This window comes from Polyodon spathula, chromosome 31, assembly GCF_017654505.1.
Source record: "Polyodon spathula isolate WHYD16114869_AA chromosome 31, ASM1765450v1, whole genome shotgun sequence".
In the NCBI taxonomy this organism is placed as follows: domain Eukaryota; kingdom Metazoa; phylum Chordata; class Actinopteri; order Acipenseriformes; family Polyodontidae; genus Polyodon; species Polyodon spathula.
In genome coordinates this window covers 4,042,893-4,066,291 of record NC_054564.1, presented here as the reverse complement: position 1 = coordinate 4,066,291, position 23,399 = coordinate 4,042,893, and the positions used below count along the sequence as shown (strand labels likewise).

General features: G+C 42.5%; 1 protein-coding gene across 1 annotated transcript in view; it reads right to left on the bottom strand.

Moving 5' to 3' along the window:
- snrnp200 (small nuclear ribonucleoprotein 200 (U5)) overlaps positions 1–23,399 on the bottom strand; it is a 39,918-nt gene that overhangs the window by 13,994 nt on the left and 2,525 nt on the right. The window contains exons 3-30 of the mRNA XM_041233434.1: positions 22,985–23,156; positions 22,409–22,601; positions 21,728–21,783; positions 21,468–21,566; positions 21,192–21,344; positions 20,201–20,300; positions 19,544–19,680; positions 18,856–18,939; positions 15,434–15,607; positions 15,078–15,215; positions 14,280–14,435; positions 12,752–12,922; positions 10,759–10,952; positions 10,378–10,501; positions 9,845–9,994; positions 9,267–9,377; positions 8,790–8,921; positions 8,418–8,606; positions 7,744–7,941; positions 7,141–7,293; positions 6,812–6,892; positions 6,438–6,521; positions 6,054–6,160; positions 5,811–5,929; positions 5,446–5,600; positions 2,406–2,595; positions 2,111–2,284; positions 501–661 (exon numbers count right to left, since the gene is read on the bottom strand). Of these exons, the coding sequence (XP_041089368.1) occupies positions 501–661; positions 2,111–2,284; positions 2,406–2,595; positions 5,446–5,600; positions 5,811–5,929; positions 6,054–6,160; positions 6,438–6,521; positions 6,812–6,892; positions 7,141–7,293; positions 7,744–7,941; positions 8,418–8,606; positions 8,790–8,921; positions 9,267–9,377; positions 9,845–9,994; positions 10,378–10,501; positions 10,759–10,952; positions 12,752–12,922; positions 14,280–14,435; positions 15,078–15,215; positions 15,434–15,607; positions 18,856–18,939; positions 19,544–19,680; positions 20,201–20,300; positions 21,192–21,344; positions 21,468–21,566; positions 21,728–21,783; positions 22,409–22,601; positions 22,985–23,156 (3,955 nt within the window). The remainder of the gene's footprint in view (positions 1–500; positions 662–2,110; positions 2,285–2,405; positions 2,596–5,445; positions 5,601–5,810; positions 5,930–6,053; positions 6,161–6,437; positions 6,522–6,811; positions 6,893–7,140; positions 7,294–7,743; positions 7,942–8,417; positions 8,607–8,789; positions 8,922–9,266; positions 9,378–9,844; positions 9,995–10,377; positions 10,502–10,758; positions 10,953–12,751; positions 12,923–14,279; positions 14,436–15,077; positions 15,216–15,433; positions 15,608–18,855; positions 18,940–19,543; positions 19,681–20,200; positions 20,301–21,191; positions 21,345–21,467; positions 21,567–21,727; positions 21,784–22,408; positions 22,602–22,984; positions 23,157–23,399) is intronic.

Sequence of the window (23,399 nt, the reverse complement as noted above, 5' to 3'; positions counted from 1 at the left end):
CACTGATTTCCTTTTAGTTCAAGTTATTTCCATAGCCCCAACAGGTAAAAATCAATAACAATGCAATTGGGTAAGTACGGTGGTTGTCACACTGGAGTTCAGTAAATCAGCTGCACAGAGAGACACGTGGAGTCATTTTTGTTCTGCTGCCAACTCCTGTAGCAGAGCCCAGAGCTCATCTTGTGGCAACACAGACCTCTGAATCCTATTTGTGTACCTTCTTTCCAGTTTAAGTGGTTTCTGCACAATATACATCCAAGAATCAGTTCAGTGGATGCTGCGTGTGCAGTAATACCAACGGACTATACATCTTCAATATACAGCAGTCGACAGGAATATTTGGCATAGGGTCATGATAAAAATTTCTGGAAAGACTTTTGGTCTCTTGAAGTTCATCTTAATGAGAATTGACTGAAGTAAGTAATACAATTCCATGCGTCAGCCTTCAATCCACAAATGCCTGTCTGATAGGAACCCCATGCCAGGGCACCCCACGTTACCTGTTCTGCCAGGGCCTCCATGGGGGTGATGTAGACACATCGCCCCTCTGCGTTCTGCAGCAACATTCTCAGGATTGCAAATTCAGCACAGATGGTCTTCCCACTGCCAGTCGGGGCGCCCACAAACACATTGTCGTCGCTGTTGTACACTGCATTGAACACTGGGGAGAGACAAATATCACAAGTCACAAAATGCTTCAATGTGTGCAGATCATGGGTATACTTTGTATGAGATAGTAAATATATGAGCAGAGGCGGGACATACACTGTCGAAGGTATTCTCTGTTTCAGTTGCTGGTCTTGTCAGTTTAACCAATGGGGAAGTAAAAAATCTGCCCTGGCTCTGCGGCTGTCCAATCATTAGTGAGCTGGACAAACTGCCTGGGTAAGCTGAGTAATAGATGAGTTTCGTGCAATGTTGCTAATGTTATAGGGACCGTTATTGAGAAATATATGGAGAACTTTGAAGTAATATTAAGAATTGCTTTTACAATTTAAAAAAAAAAAAAAAAAGGTCAGACAACGGAGACATCATAGTCGATTTGGATACGAAACAATTTAAGAAGAACTTGGAGATTGTTAAAAAAAGGGAGGTATACTCCACAAATACCCAAACGACACAGGAAGGGATATACTCACCACTTCCAAAATTCAAACAATGAAAGGTATTCCCGACTTATCGGTAACTGTCGATTAAAAAGAAACTATACTGCTGGAAGTACTTTGTCGAGTACAGAAAAGGAACAACACTGACTACAGCAATCTACGAAGTCTACTGAAGTCAGCACAAAAACATGAGCGTTCCCAAAGCCACTGAAAACTTCTGGACAAACCCGGCTTGATGTTCAGCTGGATGAGCAGAAGCAATCCCAATACATCACAATGATCAAGTAAGAAAAAACTGTGGAGTTTCTTAAACGCTTGATTGATTATGTTTAATTTGGCAACCAAGAACTGGCATACAGAGGGCACGATGAAGGCACCAATTCCTCAAATAGAGGCAATTATGTGGAATTATTCTCTGTGACGTCTGACTAAGAAAGCATGTTAAGCAATCGCTCAATAGCCATAGTATTCTCGGGTACCTCTACAAGATTCAGAACGAATAAAAGCAGAAGTACAGGAAGCCAAGTCTGAAGCTGTAATGGGAGATTAAACAGCCGACCATGTTAACGCAGCTCAGCTGTCTTGTGTTTTCAGGTATGTGACAGTAGCCCGAAAGAACAGTGAAAATGTGTTACATTTACTAAAATAAAAATTATAATTAAAAAAACCTTTTAAAAAGACCAAATTCCCATTTTTATAGATTCTATTGATTTTTTAAGTATGACTATGCAGGACAGACGCTATAAGATCGCTACCTTTATTAAAAATGTGCACAAATTAAATTGACGAGTAAATCAACCAATGTCCATAAATTAACCAATCAAACAATTTAAATTGAGTTACAGCCCTAATTATATATAGACACACACACCTGGGGGGCTTACAACACAGTGGGATATTTCACAGTATTTTTTCGATTTGGAAGATGTGGATTGTCATTACAGCCTATGTATAATCCCATGTATTGCTCCAGCAGAGGTTTGTTTTCCGGATGCCTGGCTTACCCTGTGTCTGTATGGGGTTGAAGAAAGGGAACTTGTCCTGGTAGAGGCTCTCGAAGGCACTGTTTCTCAGGGCAGACACTGGCAGGGGCTGCAGGTCCAGCAGCTCAGTGGGAGGGGGGTACTTCTCTGGCAGGATCAGGTGGCGGAACGATACGGGAAGCTGGGTCTCACAGGCTACAGAACACAAATAAAATACATATTTATATTAATATGCAATGGAACCATTCAAAACGTGGAACGCTATAATTCAGTTTGAAGATCCCTTTGCACTTGTAACCCTTGTGAGGACACTCACACAGCCAGCGGTCAGAGACAACGCGGATGAAGTACTGGGGTGGAAGCGGCTCAAAGACCGGCACGAAGAAGGTCACCAGGTGCTCGTCCTGAGCGTACTTGGCCTTTAGCAGGAAGTATTCGTGGTGCAGGATCACTTCACTGTCCACATCCTCCACTAGGATCCAGAATGCCTCTGAAGAGGCATGCACCTGGGGAGCAGACAAACACACGGCACATTAGAACACACTGCACCTGGGGAGCAGGCAAACACACGGCACATTAGAACACACTGCACCTGGGGAGCAGACAAACACACGGCACATTAGAACACACTGCACCTGGGGAGCAGACAAACACACGGCACATTAGAACACACTGCACCTGGGGAGCAGGCAAACACACGGCACATTAGAACACACTGCACCTGGGGAGCAGGCAAACACACGGCACATTAGAACACACTGCACCTGGGGAGCAGACAAACACACGGCACATTAGAACACACTGCACCTGGGGAGCAGACAAACACACGGCACATTAGAACACACTGCACCTGGGGAGCAGGCAAACACACGGCACATTAGAACACACTGCACCTGGGGAGCAGGCAAACACACGGCACATTAGAACACACTGCACCTGGGGAGCAGGCAAACACACGGCACATTAGAACACACTGCACCTGGGGAGCAGACAAACACACGGCACATTAGAACACACTGCACCTGGGGAGCAGGCAAACACACGGCACATTAGAACACACTGCACCTGGGGAGCAGACAAACACACGGCACATTAGAACACACTGCACCTGGGGAGCAGGCAAACACACGGCACATTAGAACACACTGCACCTGGGGAGCAGGCAAACACACGGCACATTAAAACAAACTGCACCTGGGGAGCAGGCAAACACACGGCACATTAAAACACACTGCACCTGGGGAGCAGGCAAACACACGGCACATTAAAACAAACTGCACCTGGGGAGCAGGCAAACACACGGCACATTAAAACAAACTGCACCTGGGGAGCAGGCAAACACACGGCACATTAAAACAAACTGCACCTGGGGAGCAGGCAAACACACGGCACATTAGAACACACTGCACCTGGGGAGCAGGCAAACACACGGCACATTAGAACACACTGCACCTGGGGAGCAGGCAAACACACGGCACATTAGAACACACTGCACCTGGGGAGCAGGCAAACACACGGCACATTAGAACACATTGCACCTGGGGAGCAGACAAACACACGGCACATTAGAACACACTGCATCTGCTTAAGCCTCACTACAAACCACAGCAAATCCATCTTAACAACACACTTGAAGAGCAGATACTGGTAATTGGATGAACTGTTATACAATTGTCAACATAATAACCTCTTAGATAAATTATACTGATGAAGGCACTAGCCTTAACACTAGAAGCACCGCGGCGGTCATTTTGGCAGTTTTTGGTTTTAAAATGTAATTTTCTCCAGTCGTGTAAGACATATGGGGCTGCGTGTTCATGTACCTTTCTGTCTGTATGTATTAAATATACATGGTTCTCACAAAGCATGAAACGCGGGAGTGCAGAAATAGAGGAGATATATTACATTATACCTAAAAACCCGGGAGCAGACACATTGACAGCTACACAGAAAACAATTGTATTTTGATTATACAGAACGGTATTCTGCTTTATTATTTTTATTTACCAGTCTGCTATGTGTTTAGCTGTAATTAGATTAGTCTCTACTCCCTGCTCGAGTGAATGACTGACAGTCTATTGTTTTCAATCAGCCTTTTGAAGGCTGACGCCTGCTTGCCAGCTGTGCTGCTTTGGCCAGTCGATTAACATCGGGACTAGTGAAAATAAATACCAGAGACCGTGGAGTTTTACAAACGCAACAAAATATGGAGTTGATGTTTTGGATCAGATGACACAGAATTATTCTGTGAAAGCTGGCTCCCGATGGTGGTCTGTTCAGGTGTTTTACAATGTATTGGACCTAGCAGCCATCATCTCCTGTGTAATTTACAAAGAATGCATGGAGAGGAATTTAACAAGGAATGAATATATTTTACAGTTAGCACTTCGCAAGAAGCACTTGGACAGGGAGACTGCCAAGCGTGTACCCACATCTGAAGCTGTCAACCCCGCTGAGAGCCGCAAGAGACACCAATGCCAGGATGGCAAGTGCAATAAAAATAAAACTTCGGACAGCTGTGCCCTGTGCAGAAAGGTGGCATGGAGAAGCGCATTATCTGTGTTGATTGTGAACAGCCTTAGACTCAAGGTAAAGGAATATCCTTTTGTGGAAAAAAAGAAACTTTTTGTGCTGTGCGCTTGTGTAAAATGTTTTTTTTTAAGTTTATTTATCTACGTTGTTCAGTTGCTTTTGCTCATTTGATAATAAACCGATTACTGCTGAAAAGGAAAATATGTATTGCTATTGTTTCAGTTTTATAAATATGTACTGTATGTTGTAAACCGATGTCTGTTCAGATGTTTATTTATTTACAAAAAAAACTAATTACATCTGACTGTTTCTCCTTTCGTTATACTATTTACAGTGTTTTGAATAGAGCCATCAGAAAGACTGCTGCTGGGCTTCTAGCTATGAGTATATCTCCGGTCCTTCTAGTGTTAAAGGGTACATAAGGACCTTTTTATTTTACTGTGTTACATGTTACCATGTGTTGCTACAACTTTTCCCATTATCCTCCTGCTCACTGGAAAATCCATCTCAGTTACATATGTGAGCAGGAGGATAATGGGAAATGTGGTTTGGAGAGGTCCATGTGGGTACATGTGAAGCCATCTTGAGGCAGGAAATGCAATTTAAAAGTCAAAATGTAAAACAAATAATTAAAACAATACATATGCCTTAACAGTTGTAGCAACACATGGGAACATGTAACACAATAAAATAAAAAGGTCCTTACGTATCCTTTAATGTTTGTGTTTACCATATATTTACAGAAATGCTTTAGAATACTTCAAACTCCAGCGGCAGTAATTTCAGTAGGTATACGATTCAGCAGAATCGGAAGAGGGTCTCACCTTTTCGTCCCACTGGAAGTCGGGTGTGATGGTCAGCTCCACTTTCAGGGTGGACCTGGTGATTGGCTGCAGGTGGACAGATAGGTCCAGCTTGGGGAACTGGTGGACATACTTGTGGATCGTCTTGCCCATCTTAGGCATTCGAATCAACTCTCCTGAAGAAAGTAAGAGATAATTTTGAGTTCATCAAGTTGAAAGCAGGATAAGAATTCTTTAAACTGCAGGTCAACTCCCTAGATTCCAGTGTCCAAAACCATGAACGCAATATTGGAATTTACATGAGAACAGATTTATTAGAAGAGTCAGGAGATACTTTTATTTAGGGCCTGGACTTGCTTTAACAGGTGGTTTGAAAAACAGATTACCTATTTCATTGTGGTTCAGGTCATAGAGACGCTCAAATGGGAAGTTCTTCTTCTCAATCTTCTTAATGACTTCTTCAGGAAGCTTCCTGAACTGACGCAACGGGGACATCGACTGCCACCTGCAATGGGGAAAGCGCGAGGAGAACAAAAAAAGTCTGATTACATGTGCTGGGGAACAGTGACAATGCATTCCAAATGGGTGCGGCTGGATGTGAATGTGGATGTCAGCAGTAAGTGACTTACATTCTCTTGTCAATCATCTTGCAGAGGTTGACGGTCTTGTCGGTGAGCTGGGCCCAGCCGCGGTTCAGCACAATCTCGAATATCGCTCGCATCAGCCGCCCTGCCGACTGCAGAGGAAGGGCCAGTACAGCCATTAGAGTTTACAGGGGAAGCAGTTACACAAACTAAACTGTATTCATCCCTGTAAGCCACAAGACTAAGTTCTAAGTCCTCAGAGTCCTATACCAATATGAAAATGTAGCTGTACATATACACTGTATGGCATGTTTCTTGTCATTCCTGTAATGTTGAGTAGTTGTACACCCCCCCCCCCCCCCCCCCCCCCATCCCGACCTTTGAAAAATCCCTCTCTCAACGCAGTTGCTTTTTTTTTTTTTTACTCACCTGCGTTACATAAACCATGTCAGCCATGAGAGCAAAGCCTTCCAGCTTCAGCTGAGAGATGTATGCCTGGAGCAGCACGTTGATCTGAAACACATTTCAATCCCAGGCTCAGATTCACCGATACAGGACAGCCGGCAGTTTTATTTTTGTGTAACTGATGTAATTGACTGATATGCAACACTACTCTGCCCTATCAGATCAATTATTATTATTTTTTTTAATTCTGCTTTAAAAAGTGGTTTTTAAAAAACGAAACTACTGTATCAGCGTATTGCCCAACGCATAGAGTACGAGCATAAACACGTGTGGACACGGCGCTTGACAGCGGACCTTTCAAAGCATTAATACATTAGACAGTATAAGCTATACCATACCTTTGCACTGGGCTCCTCAATGCTCTCCTTCACAGGAATGGGGACTCTCTCCAGCAGCTTTTGGAGCTCCAGTTTCTCCTCCTGTAATAAAAACAAGGGAATGAATGAATGTAGGCCAGGTCTGCTGGCATTCTTTCCCTGGATCACCCCTTTGTATCTTGGTGAACTTTCTGATACTCTGAGCTGGGATAGCACAGAAAACATGAGCACAGCTAATCACATTGGTATGGTTTGATTCCTGCTGATGCCTCCTGAGAATAAGATGGTCCACATACACAGGCTTCAGGAGGCAAAATATTTTTACCAAGTACACAATGTCAGCCTGTTACCTCTCTCACAGTGATGTTCCTGAACTCAGAGGAGAGAGAGAACACTCTGAAGAGCTCAATCTCACTGAGCGTGGGCTTCAGTAGCTGGTTGTAGGTCTGGATACTGTCATGGGTGATGTAGAAGTGACTGGCAATACGGCCCAAGTCTGTCACCTACACAAAAGAAACAAGCACACAAAACAGTCACACACTTCAGTTTCAGGACTACCAAACCACTATAATTGGGCCATTCCAATAACACTCATAGTGGAACAGTCATCAACAACAGAATACAGGCAAGCACACTGCTTTTTGATGTTCAATCACAGTTGTCAAAGATGTTGATTTTGCGAAAAAAAAAAAGTAGTCTATAGTCCAAAAATCTTTCAGCCTTTGTAGTACACTGATGTATGGGAAACAACCATTATAGAACACTGTACACTGACTTCAACGGACAATTTGAAATAAATACAAAAGTAAAATGTAAAAGGTGACTGGAAATACTACCACGTTGTTATTGAAATTGTGTCTCAACAGGAATATAAAAGGTAAGTATCTATTTGAAATTTCTCAGAGCACTCCTCTTGCTGTAGCACACAGAGCAGCTGGAGGTGGCGAGCGTACCTGGAAGGTCCCGGTCCTCTTGTCGTACTTGATCAGGTTGTTCTTGTCGAGAACGAGGGCGGCAGTGTGAACGAGGTCCAGGCGGCGGCGCTCCAGCAGGGGGTCCACAACCTTCTCATCATGGGAGACCCCATAGAGGGGAGGGTTACGCAGCAAGCGGATGTACAGGTAGGTGTAGCCCAGCCAGTTCACTGCGTCCTAAAGAGACACACGCAGACAAAACAGGGTGAGGAGGATGTCCCACAAGTGTATTTAGCATTTCCATTTTTTACCTGCTGCAGCTCAATATCCAGGGTACAACACCATTCACTTTAACACAGAACACTTCAAGATGTTCTGTGTAGGCTAGTGTTGCATTTAATGAGGCGACTTCAGGGCAAAACTTATTCCAGTTGACAGTGGTAGTGTCAGACGGTTTTGTTTCATGTGCTCTTTGCTGCTTGCACTATGACCGGATGAATTACTGGTATCCACCTAATCGAAATCAGACATTAACATACTATTTACATCGAATCATCGGTGTGCACGGTCTCAAAGATCTTTCTGTGAAAATATCAAACATTTTATGACATAGTCCACATCACTGTACATGAACAGGATCTCCTGTTATTACAAACCAACATATTTTATCATTGAGTTGCTGAGGTTAAAATATAGGACACAACTTAGCTTACCTTTGCGTTCTGCACATTTCCCAGGACCACCTCTGCGTTGAGCATGTCCGGGAGTTTGGAGACCATCTGGCTCTCAATGGGAAGCTGCTGGTTGAGCAGGGAGAGGTAGTACTGCAGCTCACCATGGGAGGTGATCAAGATACCTTCTCCCTTCGTATCATACTGGGGGCGTCCAGCTCGACCCAGCATCTGAAAAAACAAACACACACAAAATCAGGAGGATTCCTCACAAAACTTAAAAACAAACAAACAATCACCTACACTTAAATCTACAAAATACAAACACAACTCACACTTCACCTTGACTAATAATCTAAATTCTGAACATAAGACCTAATGTGGCAGGTTTAAACAATGCACTGAAAGAGTTACCTGCAGAATGTCCAAAGCCCCAAGCTCAGTCCAGCGCCCTTTCTCAGGGCTGTAGACTTGAGTCCCTTTGATAATGACGGTGTGCGCTGGCAAGTTGACACCCCACGCCAGAGTGGCAGTCGACACCAGCACCTACAGCAGGAAGGCACATTAGCATAGTCTCACTTAGATAAAACAGATGCACTCTCAGAACTCTGAAGAACGCACCCTGGATTTAAACAGATACACTCTCAGAACTCTGAAGAACGCACCCTGGATTTAAACAGATACACTCTCAGAACTCTGAAGAACGCACCCTGGATTTAAACAGATACACTCTCAGAACTCTGAAGAACGCACCCTGGATTTAAACAGATACACTCTCAGAACTCTGAAGAACGTACCCTGGATTTAAACAGATACACTCTCAGAACTCTGAAGAACGTACCCTGGATTTAAACAGATACAGTAATGTTCTGTGGAGAGCTGCGACTCTACCTGAATGTGTCTGTCAGCAAACAGATCCTCAACAAGCGTCCTGTCCACTCTTGTCATGCCAGCGTGATGAATCGCAAAGCCGTAGGGCAGGAGATCCTTCAGCTCCAGGTTCTGGTAATGAATGGGACATACAGGCTCAGTGGAAAAGCACAAGTGTAATTTTATTTGAATTAAATATTTGACTTTTTTTTTTCTCTACCCAACAGAAACAAAGTTTCATTTTTTCATTGTTTTATTAAGGTGTATTCCACAATGACATGTTTACTGGACAACACCCATAATGGAAGAGAAAAAGAGAATCACTGAATACAGCTTTGTACAAAATATGAAGACAGTAGAGTATGTCAAAGTGCAGAAACCTACAAATATTAATTTGAAGAAAACAAATCACATGACCTTAAATTGATCTGTAGAGTTCCCTTTTATAAAGTAAATATAACCTCTTAATAAGACTTACAAACTATTACTGTCAATTAGGCACTTTCTTCATAAATACATTTATTAGACCAACATATAAAACACAAGCTTTCAATAGTCAAGGAACCTTCATAAGATAAGTGGGTTTGAGAACCGCTCACCTTGCACTGCTCAGCCTCAGTCCTCAGGACCTCAGTGGAGGCAGAGCCCTCTCGGAGGAAGAGACCCAGGGTGTCCTTCTCCAGACACATGTCCCTGATCGCTCGAGCTGTCTTTCCAGTCTCCTTCCGAGAGTGGACAAACACCAGCACCTGCAAACAAGGACAGGGCATTAGCTCTTACTCACCACACTATTACTAGAACGGTACTTTTTATTTGGAATAGTCTTTTTATTATATGTTTTATGCTATTTTATTGTTTTATTATGCTGTGTGTATTATGTTTTCTGTAAAGCATCTTGGGGTCTATGATGTAAGATGCTATATAAATGAAATAAAAATAAACAAATAAATAAATAAACTTCTGTAGTTGTTTAACCCTATAATAATCATTCAGGTTCTACCAGTGCATGCAGGTGTGTCTCTACACAAATAAATGAACGGAGCATCATGAGGATAGAAAAATAAATACCAACATGGAGTGTTCTTTGTATGTCTTTACACGGCTCAATAGTTCGTCTTGTGGTCAGTCCTACCTGGTTTTTGCCAGCATGGTCCATGATTTTCTCATAGACAATCTCGTTCATGATCTGGAATCTTTTGATGGCTTTCTTCTCGGTGATGCCGACGTAAGTCTGCTCCAGGGGTACTGGACGGAAACTGGAAACAAACCATACATTGTTAAGTCCACAACTACTCAACATTCAACAGTGCGAACAGATTTTGTTTAATTTCCTTTTAATATTTTCCTTCACAGATTAGCTCTGAAAATTGTCAAAACCTGGATCCATTAATTATCAGGAGTGGCCAAAGTTTGCCTTTCCACCCTTGATCTTTGTTGCAACCCTATTCTAGATTGCTTAATGGAGTTATTTAAACCTCCACCCAGGGTGCTGACATGCAGGCGGGATCGTTACCTGTTGTCGAAGTAGAAGAGTCCCTTGGCAGGGTCCACTCGGAGGAAGGTGGCCACGTCCTCGTAGTTGGGCAGCGTGGCACTCAGGCCGACCAGCCGCACGTCCTCCTGGCTCATCTCGATGTTGCGGATGGTTCGAGCCACCAGAGACTCCAGCACCGGCCCACGGTCATCATGAAGAAGGTGGATTTCATCCTGGGAAAGGGTACAGCAGGTAACCTCACTGTGCACAGTCAGCCTCCCTCTCATTCAGTGCAGGGAAATGATTTGTTTTTTTTAAAACAGAAGACACATCAGCAAGGGTTTTTTTGACAGGATAAGCTATAATGATGTTAAATTACATACCCGTGTACCTATTTTTATACATATTGTATTGATCACTGTGCAACAATTTTTTTTTTTTTTTGGTTCCTGGGTAGTAAGTGTTATTTCCTAATTGCTTATGCCTCAGAAGTATAGAAAATGGCTATTATTCCCCACAAACTTTGCTTTTGTGACTAGGACAGTGATTTTGAAATTTACCTATTTTCCAGAACATTCCAGATAGATTCAGTGCTGAGTAAACTTGGAGTAACATCTAGAACTTTCTAGAACTTTCCAGTAATATAAATAGTAGTATAAATACAGGGGCCTTAAGCCCACCAGTTCAGTTTAGTTCCAGCTGCCTAAGTGGATACATATCTGCATTTTTCTGAGATGGCATCAAGAGGCTGCAATGGTGGCATTCCTGATGGGTCTCCAAGGTGGTTTTACCAAGTTTCCCTGCTATCTTTGTCTTTGGGACAGCAGGGACACCAAGGCGCACTACCACAGGCGGGACTGGCCACAGCGGACAGAGTTCTCTGTGGAGAGGAACAACGTCAAGTGGGAGCCACTGGTGGACCCCCGGAAGGTGCTGATGCCACCACTGCACATCAAATTGGGCCTCATGAAACAATTTGTCAGAGCTCTAGATAAGGAGTCGGCAGCCTTCAAGTACCTTCAAGACTTCTTCCCTAAGCTGTCCGAGGCAAAGGTCAAAGCCGTTGTCTTCGTCGGACCACAGATAAAGAAGATCCTGGAGTGCAATGAATTCCCCAAGAAGCTCACTAGTAAGGAGAAAGCGGCTTGGAACAGCTTTGTCGCAGTGGTTCGGGGCTTCCTGGGCAATCACAAGGCCGAAAACTACGTGGAGCTGGTTGAGACTCTGCTGAAGAACTACGGCACAATGGGCTGTAGGATGTCCCTCAAAGTCCATATCCTTGATGCTCATCTTGATAAATTCAAGGAGAACATGGGAGCATAGCGAGCGCTTCCACCAGGATATACTGGACTTTGAACGCCGCTACCAAGGACAGTATAACGAGAACATGATGGGAGACTACATTTGGGGGCTGATTCGTGAAAGTGATTTACAGTATAATCGTAAATCTCGAAAAATTACTCACTTCTAAATCTTTTGTAGTCATTTTTGAATTACTTTAGTATAAATACATGTTAATTTGGATTCATATGTTGTTTTTTTCTGACTTTATGTGAATGAAAAGACAGTTCTCATTGGAAATAGGTAAATTTCAAAATATCACTGTCCTGGTCACAAAAGCAAAGTTTGTGGGGAATAATAGCCATTTTCTATACTTTTGAGGAATAAGCAATTAGGAAATAACACTTACTACCCAGGAACAAAAATTGTGTTACATAGTGTTATATTATAAGGTATCACCAAAAACACAAAAAAACAACATCTTGTATTTCATGTTTACAATTGCATAAGGTACATCAACTTCAATACACCAGTTATTCAGGTTACAGTTCAATGCAGAACTAAAACAATAACTAAACAAGTATAAAAATGATCAAAGCTGCACACTTCTGTATAGGTGTGGAGCAGTAAAGCAGGATGGTATGTTTCACAGTGTGTGCTGGTCTTGCAGTTTTTCTGTGGGCTGGAACCTTAATCATACGCATCCAAAGAGCAGAAACATGTGAAGAGGAACGGAGGTGTCTGGACTCACGATAATGATGAGGCGCACTAGCTGGGTGTAGGTGCGCTCCCCTCCCTTCCTGGTGATGATATCCCATTTCTCAGGGGTGCACACAATGATCTGAGTGGCGTTGATCTCCTCCTTGCACAGCTGGTGATCCCCAGTCAACTCCGACACTGTGATCCCGTAACTCGCCAAGCGCTGAATCACAAGCAAACCGCATTAGTTAAAATAGATTGAGAGAGTTGTGTATTAGCGCCTTCTATTCAATAAGCTTTTAATACACACAGGAGGTGCAGCAAACCTTTTGAAAATAAGAACATTTACAAACGAGAGGAGGCCCATCGGTGCTTGTCCAGATCTTAGCAGCTAATTGATCACAATGACTCGGCATCAACTAGGGGTGGGCGATATATCTCAAAAAATAGATCATAAAATTTTAGATGTTCAAGACAATATACGATATATATCACGATTTATAGCTTTTAAAAGATACTTTTATATAATACTACAGGCCCAAAAACACTTCTAATATTGTATGTTTAAATAATTAGCAAAACAGAACAAGGCTTTCCTTTCTAAAGTCTTTCACGTATACTATTAGAAACCTACTGGCCAGACACCAAGCACATTCAGAGTGGAAAAAAAGCAGGGCTGATCTCTGTTCTCCGAGATCAGTAGCCCACCCACCGGTGCTTTCAATTGCTCAGAATAAAAGCGATTCTGGCTTTAGGCTTGTGAGATTGGAGGACGTTCACACGCCCTCAGAACGTCTGTGCTGTGTGGGGACTCGCTGCGGTGCGGAGAAAAAACATAAAATTGGACATTCCAAATTGGGGGAAAAATTTTTATTTTTATTTTCTAATTGTCATTTTTTATATAGTTAGTGTAACGCCCTGGGGTAAGTTCAAGGCACTTGGTCTGTAGGCTGCTTTACTATAATGGGATAGTAACACTACTTAAACACTGTACATAAAAGATGTATAATTCACATTGTTAATAAAATAAGGTCAATGACTTACCGTTAGCAAAGTGAAGCCTGTGTTCAAAACACTGGAGTGTACATATAGGGTGTATCGAACAATTTAAAATTAACCTTTTTAAAAATTTAACGTGACGCCTGACTGATTAAATGGTTGACTTGGCACTCAATAAAATAGGAGTTCTGTAATCAAACTGAAATATACTGTAATGTAAATATTAATATGTTCTACCTATTGACCTCCCTATGAAGTTCAAATGGATCAGTCCAATGCTAAACGCTTTCAGTTCACGTTATGTACAAGATAAGGGTTGACCAAAACAAAAAAAAAAAATTCATTTTATTTGCGCCGACATTTTTATCGTCACTGAAAAGTACAGATAACAACAACATATCGCTACCGCTGTATCGGCCAACCCCCGCATCAGCCCACTCCATACCCTTACCACTCTGTTTAAAGAAGTGTGTCCCACCCTCTGCCCTGTCTTTCCATTTCATTCAAACCGTCTTCTGGTCCTGGTTTCTGTGTTAGCGAGGGTTAACTTACTGCTTTTAAAAGGGAACGGACAGACTTACCTTCCCAAAGCTCCCCACCATTTCCTGTACCAGGGACCTCATGGGGGCGACATAGATGATTTTGAACTCGTCCACGTTGATGGTGCCGTCCAGGTTGATGTGTTTGCCGATCTCCCGCAGCATGCACATCAGGGCAACGTTGGTCTTACCCGCTCCCTACAGGTCAGCACATAGAGTCTGTGTGAGAGGGGGCTTTCATAGGGGTGCGCTTTATACATGAGCAAGGGCAGCAGCACAGAAATCTCTGCACACTGTTAAACAGCACCTTGAATCATTTGCAAGAAACACATTACGTTACCTTTGCTGCGTCCCGTGTTCTCCGTATCGCAGCATTATTTGTAATAACTGGGGAATACATTTCAACACCTACTTGGGAGCATTCACCAGATGAAAGAGAATATTTTATATAAGGATGAAGTGTATGTAGATCACGCTCCCTTCTGCAACAATGCTGGTTTTCTGTTCACACAATACAGCACTCAATTAAAACAGAGCACAGCATTGCTGTACGTGGGAGCATGACCTGGATACAAAACTTCCAGAGTAAAAGTAAAAAAGAAAAAATAAATAAAATAATAAATAATAATAATAATCCCATGATGAAAGTATAAAAATACCAAAACAATCTGGATTATGTTGAAAAATATACTGCTGTGATATGAACAACATGGAAGGCAGCAAAGTTTAAGCAATGCGTTTCCTGCAGACACTCCAGGGGGCTCTATAAAGCTTCAAGCCTTGGAGTTTGCAGTTCCTGCGATGGTGTTTTCTGTATTCCACCAGTAGGCGGATGCTCACCGTTGGGGCACAGACCAGCAGGTTCTCATCAGTGTCCATGGCTGCTTTGAACAGCTTGCTCTGGATGCGGTTCAGAGTCTTAAACCCTTCGAACCCTGCCTGGGCATACTTGGGCAGCTTCTCAATAGAAAGCAGTACCTAAAAAACAAGCAAACCCAAACATAAGCAGGTTTGTTATAAAGTTGAATTGTATACACACCACCAGTAGCTACAGTGCAAAGTGTTAGGTATAGGAGATTCAATATTTCTGTTTATATATTGTGTTATGCATGCACTTAAATGGGCAGGTCAATACATCTTGTTTCTAACGAGAGGTGTGGCGACCCAGCCTTCCTGTGTTTGCTTGCTGCTCGTACCTCGTCCTCTGCAAAGGGTTTAGGTTTGAGGGCGGGCACGTGCACCTCCTCGTAGCCCTTGCGCTGCTTCCTGAAGGAGCCGTCGGGGAGCTGGCAGCGCTTGTTTGCCATGAAGTGGCTGCCCTGCGAGAAGGCCAGGTCTTCCAGGTCAAGCACCTGCCGGGGGGCTAGTGACTGCCGGGAAACAAACAAACAAAGACATGCAATGCATTTAACACGAGTACCAGTCGACAGCATATGCATGTATAAACTAACACCCCAGGTACAGCAATCTCTGTATACACTTATTTTAAAAAATAAAACACCGTGGTTTTTTTCATTGTGTTAGTATAATGTAAGCAGCAGGAGAGGCTATAAAGGATTCACGTTTTTATTTGTACTTCTAAATCTGTACTGTGGACGGACACAATATAATAACAAAATGCAGAAAGTAGGGCATTCCATTGTTTTCTATGCACTCCTTTATACATCTAGAGCTGTATTATAAATGAGGCCTTCCGGTAAAACAAAAAAACTGATATCGGTGTATAGCCAACAAGCACCGGGAATGGAGACTCATACTGACTTCAGCCCTTTCCATTATATAATAAGCCCCATTTAAAAAGTGGGGGGGTGCAACAAGTTTTGGCGTTATGCTTTGCCTGTCAGACTACAGTTTTTATTTATTTTTCCTATGTTCGTTCTGTTGCTAGAAAGGAACTCCAGGTATTTTTTTAGAATGCCACGCAAGTTTCTGAAAACTGAATTGCTCAAGTCTAGCACCTACACACAAACATTTAAAACGTGTTTCATGTCCCACCCCTATCACTTCTGTTTGACTAGCTGTGAAAAAAAGCTGATATAGGTTACAAAAAAAAACACAGAAATGGCTGCCAAGAGAGCCTCCAATCTCTTAAACAAGGTATTATTTAGGTTTTTTGTAAGTTAGCAAATAAGTGATGCTGCTTTTTTAATACATGAATTTGGCATTTAAATGCAGCAATCTGGTAAAGTTACAAAAAAGTCACAAAGAGCTTCCTGCATTTCCTTTAAACAATGCAGTATGTCAAGCACTGAAATTACAAATCTGTGAGTATCTTTGAATTGACTGGATGTGTACACACAGCAGTTACATGTAGCTATGTGGGTCAGCGAATCAGACAACTATTGGTTCAATAATTAGTTAGACAGGGCTTTATGATCCAGTGGTTAAAGAAAGGGGCTTGTTATCAGGAGGTTTCCGGTTTCAACCCCAGCTCAGTCACTGACCCCATGTGTGTGTGACCCTGAGCAAGTCACTCAACCACCTTCAGATGAGACGTCAAACTGAGGCCTGATTGTAAGTGACTCTGCAGCAGCAGTCCAATGCATCAATAAAAGCATCTGCTAAAATTACCAATTAATAATATACTAATAATAATGTCAAATTGTGAAAAACTAAATCCCTTCAGTTTACCCCAGGGTAACTTTTTAAAAAGTGCTCCTGTTGAAAAAATACATCCTAAAAAGACACAATATATTTTTAAAGAGTAAGCTTCTGTTTTTGTTGATATTATGATCTTATAAAACAAAATAAAAAAATGTGTTAGCATGAAAATGTAGCTGTGTATTCTGGCAAGGGCCTGGAAATAAATATTTTTTCACTTCCGTCTCAAATACAGTACCAGTCAAAGTTTGAGTACACTTGCTGGAAACTAGGTTTTCTTTCATAATTGACAATGTTTTACGTCGTATACGTTCCTGTAAATATTTGAAAATGAAAGCACATGATACAATATACAAAACAAAACATAAGGGGTATCAAAGCAATGTTCAAGAAAATTCAGAATTGTCTCTAAATCTTGGATTTCTCAAAATAGCCACCATTTGCCTTAACAGCCTCACAAACACGAGGCATTCGGTTAAGAAGTTTCAGCAGGAAATCACCAGACATGTCTTCCCAGCTCTTCTGCAGCAATTCCCAGAGATGCAGGGCACTTGTGGGTAGCTTTGCTTTGACTCTTCTGTCTAGTTCGTCCCATACAAGTTCTATGGGATTGAGGTCTGGAGAATGGGCAGGTCAGGTTATTAGACCGAGTTGTCCTTCACTTTCCTTCTTCGCCAGATAGTTCTTGCACAACTGTGAGGTGTGTTTCGGGTCATTATCTTGCTGAAGAATGAAGGACTGCTCAACTAGCCATAATCCTGATGGAATGGCATGCCTCTGAAGCATGCTGTGATAGCCATGCTGGTTGAGCTTGCCATGGACTTGGTAAAGATCACCAAATCTGTCACCAGCAAAGCAACCCCACACCATGACACTGCCTCCTCCATGCTTGACAGTGGGAACCACAAATGCAGAACTCATGCACTCACCCTCTCTTCGTCGTCTTACAAATACTCGGCAGTTAGACCCAAACAGCAATTCTTCCAGTTAGGGCAGCTTCATGCAATCTCCTCTGAACAGTTGATGTTGAAACATCTGTATTTCTAGTTGCATTTAGCTGAGCATGTATTTCATGGGCAGTTAATCACCAGTTTCGAGGACTTGACTCAAATGAACTTGTTCTCTGATTCTGAGGTCACCCTTGGACTGCCTGACCTTGTTTGGTCTTCAAGAGTGACAGTTTCTTCAAATCGATGGATGGTCTTGGCCACAGCAGTTACAGACACTTGCAAAGTTCTTGCGATTTGTCTTAAAGATTGATCTTCATTTCATAAAGTAAATACAGACTTCTTTTTTCTTTGCTTAACTGAGTGTATTTTGCCATTTTCTGCTCCCTTACATTCAGGAATGACAAACTTGTGCCTATGCTACCTATATCTATAGTAATCATAGACCATTATTAACAATAATCATTACTAACAATAACTGGTGACAAAAGGTTAATTAGGTAACATGCTAGTTAACTCGGAGAACATCTAACAAAGACACGTTTATACTTAGGCCAGTGTTCTAACACCGTGTTATACACATTTCAGACTTTTAACTGACTTGGGCTTCAGACTGAAATCCCCTTGCTTTGGGTGAACATTTCACTGAAATTGACAAGATTTACATTTACAAATGTAATTTTTTAATACAATTCACTTATGATTATCAGCTTATATAAGTACACGTATCATATAATGAAATATTAAGCGTTTATAGACACGTTTATACAGTTAAAAGCATAGATAATCATGAAAAACCTGGTTTCAAGCAGGTGTACTTCAAACTTTTAACTTGTACTGTACATCTGACAGCACTTAAGACAGTGTGGTAAACACTCAAAATGCTGAGGTGACATCTATGAGAGAAACACTTGGCTGTGAAGGGGTTAATTGTAATATGCAACTGAGGAACAGATTTAAGGAAGTTGCTTCAAACTATTGTGCATTTAGCAAGGATCTGCAATTCCTATGAATATTTAAAATCCCACAGACACCTGCTTGAGGCGAGCAGTGCCTGCGTTACTCCTCACCTCTCCCTGCTGGTCCATATCCATGGCCTCCAGGTCGTTATCCACGCGGGACTTCCGAACTCTCTCTCTCCGGGATCTCTCCTCCTGTAGGGAAAAGGCAGCTGGAGTCAGGACAGAAGCAAATCGTATAGAGTGAATTCATTTCATTTATCTTAGCACCTCTTCGGATCTGAACGCCCTCATCCTGGAGAAAACAATCAAACACCCACACAACAAATTCAACAACTAACAAGTATATATTCAAGAACAAGTTAGTAACACACACCACCTCCACCAATTCTGAAAAGACAAAATCAAGCCGACAGTTTCAAGAAAAACAGATCCGTGTTTCATCAGAATTGGACTCCAGGCACCTCCAGTTTATCTAGTGGAAAGGGGATAAGCATCCCCAGTGAGGAGAGCCAGGTTTCACCTGGAATCACTCCCCCAAGCTGGAGAAGTCAGTGTGTGATGCCTGCACCGGATCAGGCACAAGCAGGCTGCAGTCTCTAGTGACACTGCACTCTCTCAGCAAGGTTAAACAATATTTTAAAATGAGGAAGCATTAACTTTCTATTTGCCGGTAACTCCAGGTACCTCTGTAATACATTCTGTACTGTACTGTGTACTATATAGAGGTTTGCAAGGACAGAACATAATAGGCAGTGCTAAGTCACTGCTCCACGTATAGGATGAATCAAACTCTCACCCGAATGATGTCTTCTTTCTCAGTCTCCTGCAGTTGGTACAGGACCTTGGAAAGCTCCGGGTCTGACTCCATTTTACTCATGATTCTCTCCTTCTCAGCCTCACTCTGGGCACTGGCAAGCATGGTACAGTACTGGACTGAAGAAACACAAGGCAGAAAATGAATTAAGAGAAACGACACCTAAAACACAGCTATTCGTTTACAGAAAACATTAACAGAGTTACGATATCAGCTTTCATGTAGCCTGAAACACCATTCATTCAATTTAGTACAGTGTGATCATTGGCATTATTTTAGGGTGCAAATGCACTAACTATATGTGCTTGTTAAGGAAGACAACTTTTTATATTCAATTATTTGTTTGCCTGAACAATATGCACGGAGCTCAGATCAAATGTCTTGTGGGAAAGATAACTGAACTGACAGTTCCAGGAGTGCATTTGAGAACAGGAGACAGGAGGTTCTTGGCTTATGAGCAGAGTGTGCAGTGAAAACATGCCATCAGTCTGGGGTCTGCAGAGCTGGAATCAATTTCAAAAGTGACCCAACTAAGTGACTTATAATCTCCACTGGGAAAAGGGGGTTAGAGTCACCTGGAGTAAGATCGCATGGTGCCTTTCCCTCCCCACACTGTATACAGTAATATTAAAGCCTTACCCATCCTCCTGTGCTGCCGGAGGATCTTGATGAAGTCAAAGGTGTTGAAGCCCAGAAGGAGGACAAGCTGATTCTCACACTCTCTGTCATCACTGGCAGTCTGGGGAAATCAAAAAAAAAAAAAGACTAACAAGCAGCAACATTCCTCTACAATCTCTCTATAGCTTTAATAAACTTGCTGCCTTAAAGTACAATAATCTGTCATGTATCTGACTGCATTGGGCCCAGACTAAGGGTGGATATGTAAAAAGGCGAATAAATGAATCCTGTTTTAAATACCATTATACACAGCAGTAACAATGACTATATTCACACAATTATTGTTTTGAGATTGAGATTTTCTTAAGGAGTCCCTTGTTGTCATTTTCCTTTGGAGCGGACGATCCCCTCGATTTTGCGAAGCGCCCATCTGTGTAGCTAGGAGTGCAATCGCCTCGAGCTGCACAGGCCCCCCGGACACGCCCCTCAGCCAATCAGGACCTTCCGATCAGCTCAGCACCCAGCAAGCCTTCCTGCTCAATTGGTTGCTTAGAAACGCATCTCCTGTTATGCCTCCCAACTGCACTCACATGGGCACACATCCCAGTAAAGATTCTCCCTGCCACAGTGCTGTATGGACTTACATCAGTGTCTGCAATTTACACAGTAGCAAAATGCATAGGTTCACGATTATTTTTTTCTATTATAAGCTCAACTCGCGTTCCTGTAGCCATTTTGCATTGCTGAACAGATTGCTGTATTACAAACGCTGCACGTTTTTAGAATGATTACCTTAGCTACTTCCTTCTACCATCCATCCTTTTACTGCAGTTTCATTTTAAAGTTTCATTTCTTTTATTGCAGTTTCATTTTTCACTCTGTGGTGGATGTTTGTTATGTTGAGGCTCTGCAGCAATAGCTGGCAGAGAGGTCTGGCTGATCAGAAACTGCACTTGCTCAAAACACTCAGAACCCAACTGCGTCCTTTGGATTTCAGCCTAAACCTCCTTACCTTTAAAATCTCCAGCACTTCATCTGCCCTCTTCTGAGACACAATGGCATCGTCATAGAAACGGCTGAGCTGCCTTTGAAGCCAGAAGGCATCGATATCTCTGGGGTGGAGGTCCTTCTTCTTTGTGCTCATCACATCTCCAGCTGTACCCAACTTAAACCATGCAAAAATAATTCACTCAATTACAGGGAATAGAGGCGCGTTACAGGCTAGAGTAATAGCAGCTGAAAACAAGTGTGATCTGGATGAGGAATAAAATAAAAAAGCATTACTTACATTGGCAGTGAGGGTACAGCGCTCGTCTGCCTCCTCTCCCTCTGTGTCTTCATCAGAGGCCTCGTCCCGCACCTCTCCATGCACATCCTCATCCACCACCTGAGAGGAAACACACAAACATTACAGACACGCAAGGGCAGAACTCTGGCCCATCCCAATAAAGTCAGTCGTAAGGGTAGCTACTACGGACATAACACATTATGTTGAATAAAACGTCACGCCACACGTCAAATTAGGTTATACAGATAAAACAAACTCACCTCTTCATCAGATTCAAACTGTACGTTAACTCCATAGGTTTCATCAATGTTGTCATCTGCAACACATCAAAAGAGTTAGTAATATGCATCCAAGAGCACTGCTGCAGTAAGACTATATCAGAGCTAGCAGTAGAATGAAGTAGTAGATCACATCCCCCATCTGTACCACCATGTAAAAATGGCACATATGTAACATGCAATGCAGATGGCCGTATGGATGGACAGGTTCCTCTTTACACAAGACTAACACTCTCTAATGGAAGTGTGGCATTTGTAGTTAGGTAAAGACAGCCTCATTATATTCTGATTCTCTTATTAACGGGTGCTAATGAATACCCTAACAAAACGTCATCACATTGGATAACCAGCTCTCTAAAGAGTGACACTTATTTAGATAGACGTCTCAGCTTTATCCCTGTTGCTGGGGACATGCATCTCCTGCAAGGCATGATTAAACATGTAATCATGATAAAAAGTTACTTTAAAAAGGTCTAAATTACACTGGCGAGTTTAGAGCTTTCAGGCTTAATGCAACTCCCGAGCCTGGCTACGACAGGAAGTTTTACAACAACAGCGCTTTCATCTTAAAATAACTGAAAGCACGTCCTCTTTCTGTGGGTCATGCCACATCCAGGTGCAATCAGACAGCGGGCTTCGGCAGCAGAACCCGGCTCAGCGCACCCATGTTTTGAAGCTCCTTGTCCCCTCCGTAGTCACTGATCTTCTTGCCCAGGTTGACCAGCACGTGGTAGCGAGTGTCATCTGTGGGGCCCAGCAGCTGCTCCACCTCCTTGCGCCTCTCCTTGTCACGCACCTTCTCATTCTTCAGCACTGCCAGGACCTCGTCCGCGGCTCCGCACAGGATGTCACGGGGCTGCCAGGGTGGAACACAAACAGCTCACAGAATCACACTCCAATTCCGTTACATTAGATTTCTTTGCATTTGCACAGCTTTTTATTCATCAGGCATCCATGGTTAATTTTCCAAAAATGTCCTGGGGTTACAGAGTTTGTGAAGGATTGTTTTTTCAGATTAATTTTGATTAACTAAATGAAGTTAAGCAGTTCATGAATCTCATTTCCACCATTTCAGAGAGGGATTATTAGTTGTCAAAGCACTGTTTAACGTAAGAGTTTATTTATATCAAAATGGATTTTAAATAGGGCCAGACTTGAAGTCACTGTTTTATTCAATGTTATATATTAATTTCAAACAAGTGCTAAGTATAGTTTTGTAGAGCTGGAATGAATTCCCACCTGGTCTCCTAGAGCAGCCTGAATGAAGCTGAGCAGGACCTCATACGTTTCTCTGGTCTCCTTTGTCTTTGGCTTGTAGACTATCCCGACCATCTCATCAATGCCCTCCGAAAGCAGTGTGAACCCCTTCATTTTATTGATGTCGTACCTGTCTTCGTCTCTCTTTCTCCTCCTGCACAACACACAGGTTTACACAGTGAGGAAACAAAACGCTTATCCAAATTCAATAGGTACAAAAACAGATCAAAAATAAGTCTCGTATAGAAATAGAACTGTAACTTTTCTGAAAACTGACTCACCGGAGAACTTGAAAGCACTTTGCTTTCTACATTGCTCAAACAGTGCTTCCCATTTACACACACACAATAGTGCTAGAACAAATATTGTAACATTCAACCAAACTGCTTGGAATGGA